We start from the raw sequence: 11,039 nt of genomic DNA on the forward strand, positions 1-11,039 counted from the left end.
TTATTTTAAACCGCGTTTCTTTTATTTATTAAATGCGCATTTAATAAAAACAATAAAAAATCGTTTGAACCTGGGGTGGCCTGACGGAAGAAGGGAGAGAGGGAAGGTTGAACTGTTGAAGCCACAGCCTCAGGCCTCATCCACAGCCACAGCTGGTAGGGGAGGGAGAAGAACCCTAACCTCTCTGTCTCTCTCTCTCCTCGCCTCTCTCGCGCATAGGTTGATCAGACCCCAGCGCAGAAGACTCAATCTGTTGGAAAATGAGTGGTCATATTCCTCCTCCTGGTTCCAGAAGGAGCAGTTCGAGCCAGAAGCGTGCACCATCCACGGCTTCCAAGAAGTCCGTGCCGCTCGAAAATGGAAGCAATGGAAATGGCACTGCCACCAAACCCTCTTCTCCGCCTCCGCAACCGTAGGTTTCTGATCTTCTGTGATCAATTCTTGTTCTGTAATCTTTATATTTCTCTAGCATGGTTGATGCATATCATGAGGCTTGGGCTGCTCTTTTTTTTTTTCCCCGCCGGAACAATACACTTTATTACATGGAACTGGTGAATTTCTCTATTAACTGATGCAATTCATGAGTGAAGCTGCTGCCCTGCGCCGGGTAGCTTGCAGAAGTGATTGGTTTCACATACTGCGGATAAGTCTATTGCTGTATTGGTTTTCTTGTTTAATTTGGGTTTATTGATGAAATTCTTTAGGGCTGTTGGGGGAGAAAGGACAGTGAAGAAACTTCGGCTGTCCAAAGCACTCACAATTCCTGAAGGGACGACAGTGTCTGAAGCATGTAGAAGAATGGCAGCTCGCCGAGTTGATGCTGTTTTGTTAACTGATTCCAATGCATTGCTTTCAGGAATTATTACTGACAAGGTTTGGAGGATCTACTGATGGCTGCCTCCTAGTCTGTCCGTTGACATTAGTGTTTGTAAGTATTTTCTGTATGAAATGTTTGAAGTCTGTGTATCTTGTGGTCAGGACATTGCTACTAGAGTCATAGCTGAAGGGCTACGGCCAGAGCAGACAATAGTGTCGAAGATAATGACTCGGAATCCTATATTTGTTACTTCAGATTCACTAGCTCTTGAAGCCCTTCAGAAGATGGTTCAGGGTTAGCTTCATTGTTACTGTTACCTTTATTATTCTTTTTGTTCATGGCTAATTGCATGAAAATCATGCATAGATAAAGGGCCTGTGACAATAATGATTGATAAATTAGAGATAAAGACTTCGCCAGTAAATTCCTAGGTCTCTCATGGCCCAATTCTTGGTAGTCAAGTATCTTTAATCGTTTCATTTCTCTCATTAGGTGTTGATGTTGCAATAAGAAGTTTAATTCACAGGGACTATGCTTTTTAATTTAGATAACTCATCAAGAAGACAGGGTTTGTCATTGCAATAAGTCATGGAATTTTGATTTTTTCCATTAATGACACTGTTAGACTGCATAAACGAATATGCAATTATTTTTGTTCATTTTTCCTTTTATCTATTCTTTCCTTCACCAATTTTTGCTTCATTTTTTGCTCCTAAATTGGCAGTTTCAATTTTGTTGGTGATTTTCTTGGTGCATTTTGTGCCTTGTAATTGTTCATTCCTGTTCATTCACTTGAGACTTTTGTAAATGTCTGTTATTAAAAATTATTAATGTTATTTCATTGAAAATTGGTGCATGCTTGGGTCTTCTTTGTTGGGCCAGATTTCAGGTTTTTAGTCTCAAGTCTTCATTTTTTTTAAACCATCTATCATCATAGTCTTTTTTTTTTTAATTTAATATTGGGCTTGGATCAACATGGGCTATGATACCATGTTGAAAACCTGGTGTGGGTTCAGTGTAAGTCTGCATGATAGAAGTGTGTATCTAAAATTATTGTGAGATCTGATATTCATCATGTAGACTTCAAGGGCGAGTGGCCTTTTGCCCAAAATGCCTAAGGCATTTGCTCTTGGCTCCCTCAACCCTCTTGTAGCCTCCTAATTTCCCTTCTCCCACCGACGTGGGACATTTCCAACATTTGTCTTGTTGATTTTCTTTATGTTTACATTTTAAATCATTATATCTATGAACTATAAAATAGTTCTTTAATTTAGATATGTTTAACCTTTTGCTCGCAATTAATAGGTAGATTCAGGCATCTGCCTGTTGTGGAAAATGGTGAAGTCATTGCCTTGCTGGATATTACCAGATGTCTATATGATGCCATATCTAGGATGGAGAAGGCTGCTGAGCAGGGGAGTGCCATTGCTGCTGCAGTTGAAGGGGTGGAAAGGCAGAGAGGAGGCAGCTTATCTGGTTGGTTATTGACTGTCTTTATATGCACATCTTATGGGACTGATTGCATGTAATTTGTGAACTGCCTTTATCTGCATATATGAGTCTTTCAAAGTGTTAAATGCTTATAACCGCCACTGTTGAATTGAGAGCTTTTATTGTATTTTTCTCAAAACTGAATTTATCATTTGCTGATTTTCATACTCTCAAGTTGATATTACAGTTTTATCCTGGAAAATTTTTATTGTTTATCTTTCTGGCAATAAATAAGAGACCAAGGAACCATTGGTAAATAAATATTTAAATAAGCTTGTAAAGAGGGGCAGAAATCTCTGCTTTTTCCTAGCCCTTTGTTCTGTCTAATTGATCCTATTCAAAATTTCAAAAAAATAAAAGATTTGAGTAATAGATTCGTGATATTTTATAGTCAATTTGAATGTAAAATTCCAACTGTTTTCCTGAACCTATGTATTTTAAAGAGGTTTTCTTTCTGCTTTGTGCAACTAAAATTCACTTTTTATATTATACAATCAGAGGGTTATTTCAACATGGACTTGTGTTAACTTTGGTGTGGTGTCTATTATCTCTCGGGGAAGGTGGAAGGTGCAATTATAGGAATGTTATTGGATGAACATGGAAGTTCTGGTTTGGGTGCTGCTATATTTCACTTGTGTTGACTTTAAGCGTTTGGTGTTTGGGTGTCAATTTCACTTGTCTGCATGTTATTTCAACTGTTTTCAACTATATGTTTTACGAGTATGTTTACTTTCTTAAAACCTGGAAAAGGAATATTTTGACTATTCCATAGCAGCATATGATATATATATATATATATTTTGAGTGTTCAGTCTCTTTCAGATCTGAGTTCCATTTTTTTGGTTATCTCTTGCTACTGCCTTTGCCTTTTATTCCAAGAGTCAACATGATGCTAATAGAAGTCTGTCATCAAGGAGTTTTATTAGCTGGTTCCTCTTATTGAGTTATTTTTATTTGGGCTTGTTTATCCATTCAAATTTGTTCCATTAAACTTCATTCAGTCTCAAGGGTTGCATACTTTACTGTTAACTATATTATTATCAATGTTTTCCAAAACTTCTCCAACCTCTATTCTTTGCTGCTGACTTCTCACCTTTTACCAATTTCATGTGCGTTTTATAGCGTTGAAGTTTTGCCAACATTGTTTTATTGATGTTGATACAAAAATAATGGCATCAGAATGAAGTTACATCTGGTGTCATTTTTATCCTTTTATGTTGTAATGATGCTAATGCTCTGTTTTGATTTTGATCTAAATCAGCTTCAAATGCTTTCATAGAAACATTGAGGGAGCGCATGTTCAAGCCTTCACTGTCAACTATTATTGGTGACCATACAAAGTAATTTCCACGTCATGTTTATGCTTTCTTGTTTGGTTTGCCAAGCTATGCCTCACCAAGTTTTGTAGCTTTATGTATTTCCAGGGTTGCTATTTCATCAGCATCAGATCCTGTCTATGTAGCTGCAAAAAAGATGCGGGATTTGCGTGTTAATTCAACTGTTATTGTTGAAAGAAACAAGATTCAGGGGATACTCACGTAATAATACAACTTTTTCCCTTTAAAGTTCTTAATTTTGAATACTGTTCCTGATAGCATGTTTTTGAGGCTAGAAATCTCCTTGTAAGATATGCGATTGTGACCCATACTTCATGCTTGTTGTATAATTTATTGTCATGTGAATCTTTCCTGCAGTTCAAAGGACATTCTTATGCGGGTTGTGGCTCAAAGTCTATCTCCTGAATTAACTCTAGTTGAAAAGGTTGTTCTTATTTGATCTTTTTTTTTTCAAGTAACTTTAGTTGAGAAAAGGTTTATTCTGAGATTTTTTTAAAAATATTATTGGCTCTGATTTTTCCGTTTGATTTCTTCTCTCCTATTTTCCCTCTCTGTTACTCTCTCCATATCTCTTTTTTTTTCCTCAGGTAATGACTCCAAACCCTGAATGTGCATCATTGGAGACAACGATTCTTGATGCACTGCATATGATGCATGATGGAAAGTTCTTACATCTTCCTGTGGCGGACAGAGGTGAGCTTTGCTTTACTAATATCATAGGTTGTTTCTTATGTTGTAGAATGTAGATATTAATTATCATTTGTTGTGCAGATGGATACGTTGCTGCTTGTGTGGATGTTTTGCAGATAACTCATGCTGCAATTTCAATGGTAACTTGTGTTTGGGATATGTATAAGTAATAATGAATAGAGTACAGGAAATGCTTTTATTTTACAGTCTCAATAATGATAGGATCTGGCATGAGGTGCTTGAGAGTTTGTATATTAGTACGGGAAATCCTATATGCTGTGTCAGTTTTTAAATGGTAGATATCTAAAAGACTTCCTTTTCCCTTCCAAAGGTTATCAGATTTGAAAGCAACTTCCCCTTTTAATTTTAGTTATGGCAGCATTAATATCTCCTTTATTTGAAGACAGTGCCTTTATTATGATTTAGTTTGTCTCCTTGAACTATCAAAATATCGTGTGTTATCAGCCATGGGAACTTCATTAGATCTGTCTGACCAAGTACATCATCTATCTGAACCTTGCATGCCACTTTTTACCTCATCGTGGCAATGCTTATATTACTTTTAGCATGTCCAAGTTCTGTGATACATGCACCATCCCTTCCAGTATAGCAGTGCTGAAGTTTATTATATTGCGTATTGAGAATCACAAGTTAATATTTGATGTATTTTGTTGCAATTAAATGTGGACCCTGTGTATTGTACTGAGTTTAAGGAACGAGTTGCATTGTGTGGTTTGCTTTAGATTTTATGGTTTATGTTGAATTATACTGAATATTGAATGTCGATGTTTGGCACAATTATACATTTATATGATTTTACTATTCTGTGTGCTTTGTAGGTTGAAAGTAGCTCCGGAGCTGTTAATGATGTGGCAAACACAATTGTGCAAACATTTTGGGATTCCGCACTTGCTTTAGACCCACCGGATGATTATGACACTCACAGGTACCCTATGGTACTATACAGTATACATTCTGTTCAAACGTATGGTTTGTTCTTTAAAGCAACATGGAATATGTTTGAATGCAGTGATGTCTCTGGGTTCATGGCTTCAGAAGCAGCAGAGACTGCAAAGTCTACATATCCGTCTGTTGGCTTTGGGAATTCTTTCATCTTTAAATTTGAGGACCCTAAGGGCCGTGTACATCGATTAAACTGTGGTGAGTGATCATTCTGGTGAAAAGCATAGCAAGAACTTGGGGATATTTACTGTCAACGTTCTTGCACATTGATATCTGGATCCTGTTGATATAATTCTGTAACTTCCTCCCCACTCTTTGATTCTTGCAGGAATCTCCTTTTCGAGTTATCTAATAGGCTGTTGTTATTTGGATATGTTTTTCAGGGGCTGAGCATCTAGAGGAGCTTATGTCTGTTATCATGCAAAGAATTGGTAATGTTGATGATGAAGAACGTCCTGTGATTATGGTGTGTAATGCAAGTTAATTTCCTTTGCCTTTTTGTTTATGGTTTATGCATTGGTTATAATAGTGACTTTTATTTTTGTTTCTAGTATGAGGATGATGAAGGTGATAAAATTCTTCTTGCAACTGATAGCGATTTTGTTGCTGCTGTTAACTACGCTAGATCAGTTGGAGTAAAGGTAAAGACGTGTTTAACTTTTACTATTTGGTGACTTAATCTTGTATGAATTGATTGATCTTGTTATATACATGCTAAATAAAACATCTTTCAGGCGCTAAGGTTGCATTTGGAGTTTGCCAATTCAAACAAATCAATGGCTCCAGACTCTGTTACCGCAACAGCACAAAAAAGTAGTCTATTATCTATGAGTTCAGCTGTTCTTGCGGGTGCTGTTGTTCTGACAGGCATTGGCGTATTGGTCTATTTGAAGCGTTCCAAACAATGATTAGTTGCTAGTTTTGGAAGCAGCCCATAAACTTGCCGCATAAAATTCAAGAGCTCTATGGGATTTCATTTAATTAATTGCGATAACGAAAATGACATGCATCAAAATAGTCGTTCTTTTTGGTTTATTAAATACCATGGTTAAGCTTTGGGGAGATACCAAGATAGTGAAGAGATGCCCTCATCTCTTTTTTTATTTTTGATGTAGATGGGATGAGTAACCTCATCAAAATGTAAAGATAAAATCTTGGCGTTTAATTTAATACTTGCAAATGTCTAGCCGTTCTGCATTATTAATGTGATATAATGTCCACAAACATGCCTTAAGTTGCCTTTCTATAACAGATGCATTAATAGGTTGAGCTTAATGTCTGTCACATACACCAGCCGCAAACACTTTTTTATCCTTTCAATTTGCGTACGTGTATGTTTCGCCCATAAATTTGAAGACAATAGAGCATATTTTGAGATCATTGGAGATCTTCAAAGTTCGATTGTTACACGTATATATGTTATTTTTCCGTTAATTCAATTTTTTAAGTATTTTTAACTGAATTTTGAGTTGGTTAAATGTTAGGTTGAAGGGAAAGTTAATGCATGACCCAAAAAAAGGCAAAGTTAATAAAACTACATTTAACTGTGTCAGCAAAATGTATTGAATTATTTTAATTTCTTAATAAGTATAAAGAGTAGATTTTATTGATAGTAGAGAATATTTCTCCTGAGATGTTGAAAGCAATGTGTAAATTTTTTTCCAATTAAATTGTTACATGCACGAGCTGGATTTGAACCTTTATTTTAATTTCTAGTTATATGTATCATACTAATTAATGAATGTAAATATAATTAAAATGATAAGTTTTATTTCATTAAATTAAAATTTAATTATGAAATTAATTCATGTCATGATCACAGTGGATTATTGAATTCGAGTCAGCAACCAAATTACGTCACGACTCACGATCATAGTGTATAACTGAAGCATTCTAATCTCTATGAAGAAGAATCTTGAATCTCAAGAAACACATTTCCATAGGGATGAAGTTCCATTGTTCTGCCCTATGCCGTTCGAACCACCACTTCACAATCACTTTTAACTTGAACCAAGTGATATCCAAGATCCCATGCCATTTTCAATCTCCAATATGGTAAGAAAAACCATGCAGCATCTCTCTGTTGTGATCCCATGCAACTCCAGCATGCGTGGCAACTCATGATCTCCCCATATATCAATGTGACTATTACCGGTGATCTATTGGGTTAGATTTTATGGTTATTGTCATAGTCTATCAATTTTTTAATTAAGTGTCTATGCTTGACTCTTTTTTTAGACAAGATTTTTTTATGAAGTGGAACCGTTTCTTTGATTTATAGAGTATAAATAAACTCGTTGTCCTGCATAATTCTATGGTATGTCTAGTGACGGATTTAGAAATTTAAATTAGTGGGGGCAATTTTTTTATTAGAATTCTTTTAAAAAATTAATAATATATAAATTTATAACATGAACCATCTTCCGTTATGTTAATTTGGAGGTAGAGCTCAAATAAGGGTCGAGATTTTAAAACTTTATTATTTATGTAAAATATATAATCTTTTTCAAATGTCATAAGTGATATTCTTAATTTATAACAAGCAATCTTTTAAATCTATAACAATATTGTAATTTTCTTGTTTATCTTTAAATTGAATTTGATTTATTTAAGTTAATATAATTTTTAATTTAATAAAAAATAATTTCATATATCAGAATTTATATTTTATTACTAGTAAATGTTTAATATATTTATTTATGATATAAAAATAATAGTTATTTTATTATTTCATATTTTTATATATTTTTGAATTATTGTCTTTACTGTTCATGTATATTTTTGTGGTAATATAAAACTATGTATTAACATTTGTTTTTATCAACTTTTTTGGGTCAACTTCATTTCTATCCTCTAGTAAAAATTTTAGATTCCTCTTAATTATTTGAAAAACAGGAATATGAGGAAATTAGAAAACATGAAAATGAAAAAACTTAAAAGTATAATCCCTTTGTTAAAAGATGTAAGGTATTTTTTTAAGAAATTGAATATTAAAAAATATAAAGTATTTTTAATTTTTGAGATGTAATCATTACATTTTTATCAAAAGTGTCTTTATTGATAATGACTTTATATTTATTATAAAGTGTTTAATAGAGGTAAATAAAAAAAGATAAGATTAATTTAAAAATTAATAACTATTTATTAAAAGATGAGATTCAATTAAAAAATATTTTATATTTTCGAACGAAGAGAATATTAATATATCCAAGAGTTTAATAATACTTTAGATAAAACCAAGAGTTTAATAATACTTTAGATAAAAGAGTTAAATATAAATTAATAAAATAATTTTTTAAATTAATTTTGCTAACTTTGTTTTCCCCAAAGGAAATGAATTTTGGACCCACACCAAATACCAGTAAATTCAAAACCAATTCTGGTGAGTAACGGTTCCAGTTCTCTTCGTCGACGAACAAGTATCCCATACTCCGTCGGACGCCGTCCACCGTTGTTAGCCCTGCGTGTTTGTTCTTCGGTAAGCAGTGAGGAAGGTTCGAATCCTAGGGGATTTTCTACTCCCAATATCGGGTGAGATTGATTTGTTCGATCTGGTTTTGAGTCTACATTTGAATTTGTTTCCTTCTTCATCTGTTCCCCGCGTGGCTACTCTTGATTTGTTTTAAATTTTTCATTTTAATTTGGCTTTAATCCGTATAATCGTTGAATATTGACGCCTTTGAATTTGGGAATATTTACATATTGAGTTTTTTTTTTTTGGGAGTAGTTTTTGCTTGAATGGTGTGTAATTGGTATTATATTTCTTCCCTCTTTATTTTGATTACTAGAGACTTGCATGATTTGGATAATGTTGATTTGCAGTGTTGGATTTGTTGTGTATTGGCATTTCTGTTTATTAATCTTTTTATAATATCATCAATTTTGGAAATTCTCAAGGTATTGTGATGTATGATCTTGTAAATGACTTGGCTCGAGTTGTGTCAAAGTATCTGGAACAAAAATTAAAAGAGTATTATATCAACCATGCATGTGTCAAAGATTTCAATGGGGGCGTAGTATTGGTCCGCCTATGGTCATGTCTGATTTTAACGATGGTTCTACATGCAATACCTAGGTGTCTTGATGAGGAAAGATGGAACTTGAGGAAGAAGAAAATAATCTCCGTGCTATGAGACTGTTATATAGGCTCCTTGAACATAATAGCCTTGGCCTGCAAAATACAAATTCAGATGATGTAAGTGTTCTTTTATTTTGATGTTTTTCTTCTCCTCGTACTGGGCTTTGCCAGGAGATTTTAATTATTCCTCCTATCAAACTTCATCGTGCTTTTTAACTCCTTCATTTTCTGATGAACTGTTTTGACTTCTAATAGGTTTAGAGAGATGATTAATATTTTTCACATTCTATGCAGAATGTCGATGGACTGAAAATGTTTATTTTCACATAGTGCTTCGTTTTTCACCTGAGGCATATGTAGGGCAGAGATTTGAGAGGAAAACTTGATCAAAGTCATGTGTTGGCCTAACTTTATTTTCTTCTATGAACCTTTTGAGGTCATTCCTCTCCTTTGTTTGGCCACTACAGCACTACAGCCTCAGTATGATAATTTTTTATGTCGACTTCTTTCTATCTTTTACAACATTATTTGAGTGCTCTAAACCAAAATTCTGCGTGACATTTTAAGAAATCTTAAAGTATGTTACGCTGTTGTTTTATTTTTTCATGGCTGGATTTTGTATTAATATTTATTGCTAATTAAAGCACCCTAAGGACCAACTCCTTCAATATTCTATTCTTTTGTCTTTAGCAGTTGGTTGAGAGAGCTCGAGAATTACTGAAAGTAATGCTGGAAGTAGCATCTGAAAGGGTTTTCGAGACTCTTTTAAAGGTTCATGTAGATCATAGTCTTTTATTTGCGGAAAAGATCATTAATCTCTCTTTTCATCTTTTCTCTTTTCTCTTTCCCTTTAAAGAAGGAAGGCCACTTTTCTTCCTTGGGGTGACAAGGAAACACACTTATTCGATAGTGATTTTACTTGCACGAAACATTTAGGCGGGATGCATTAATACAAATAGCAATTCTGTTGTCTAATTTTATATTCCTTTGTGTTCACTTAATAGATCATAGCAGCAGAAGCTGGTATCTCCAAGACACTCTTCACTTCTCAGCCTGTGGCCAGTCTCCAGTCAAGGCCTATTTGGCAGCCAACAGTTCTCACTGCTCTGTAAAATATCCAACACGCGGTAGATTTTCTTCATGGAAGGATGAACAACCCCAATCAAAGTCACTGGCTAAGAATCTGGTCAAGGCTATCTAAATGTAGCATCTCTGACAAAGGTGAAGCAGTTAGAAAAGCGCTTTCTGTGTTGTGAAGAAAGCTGTATAATGCAGCAGGATCTAGTCAAGCAGCAGCAAATTTTCTTACGAGAATCCCATTTTTCCTATGAAAGAGAATAGTCGTCGTGAACAGCATTATAGCGTGAGCACTTTTCACGTGGGTGAGCACTCAAAACAATCCCCAGACACGTTCGACTCGAGAGCGTGGTGAGTTTAGAGAAGTCAGGGAGACGTCATTACCATATAGAGTTGTTTGTGAAATTGAAAGCAATTCAAGCTGCGCTGAAGCTCAGGACGAGGAGGGGGAGACATCACCAATGACTTGTTTAAGTGTGATAAAAAGAATTGAATCTCGTATTGGCTTTGCAGCTTTACTCAAATTTAGTATATTCCAAAAAGAATGGTGCAGGGTGGCAAGAGTATGTGTAGGATGACAGATCCA

At 34.7% G+C, this 11,039-nt stretch overlaps 1 protein-coding gene across 1 annotated transcript; it reads left to right on the top strand.

Moving 5' to 3' along the window:
- The first annotated feature begins 62 nt into the window (after positions 1–62).
- On the top strand, positions 63–6,484 carry LOC129300015 (CBS domain-containing protein CBSCBSPB3-like). The gene is made up of 14 exons (XM_054938532.1): positions 63–412; positions 705–873; positions 979–1,111; positions 2,123–2,293; positions 3,570–3,648; positions 3,733–3,846; positions 4,003–4,069; positions 4,233–4,338; positions 4,417–4,475; positions 5,175–5,281; positions 5,366–5,496; positions 5,682–5,764; positions 5,850–5,939; positions 6,033–6,484. The coding sequence occupies exons 1-14, from the start codon at positions 261–263 to the stop codon at positions 6,204–6,206; spliced, it is 1,635 nt and encodes a 544-aa protein (XP_054794507.1). The 5' UTR covers positions 63–260; the 3' UTR covers positions 6,207–6,484.
- The last annotated feature ends 4,555 nt before the right edge of the window (positions 6,485–11,039 follow it).

The sequence above is a fragment of the Prosopis cineraria genome, unplaced genomic scaffold (genome assembly GCF_029017545.1).
Source record: "Prosopis cineraria cultivar Desert tree isolate PC_DT_omini unplaced genomic scaffold, ASM2901754v1 PC1390, whole genome shotgun sequence".
NCBI classification, from domain to species: Eukaryota; Viridiplantae; Streptophyta; class Magnoliopsida; order Fabales; family Fabaceae; genus Prosopis; species Prosopis cineraria.

Bases quoted from the DNA above. Each gene is read 5' to 3' on its own strand.
- LOC129300015 (XM_054938532.1), top strand. From the start codon at position 261: ATGAGTGGTCATATTCCTCCTCCTGGTTCCAGAAGGAGCAGTTCGAGC. The intron at 4,070-4,232 runs GTTGTTCTTATT...TTTTTTCCTCAG, and splicing joins AATTAACTCTAGTTGAAAAG to GTAATGACTCCAAACCCTGA. The intron at 5,940-6,032 runs GTAAAGACGTGT...AACATCTTTCAG, and splicing joins CTAGATCAGTTGGAGTAAAG to GCGCTAAGGTTGCATTTGGA.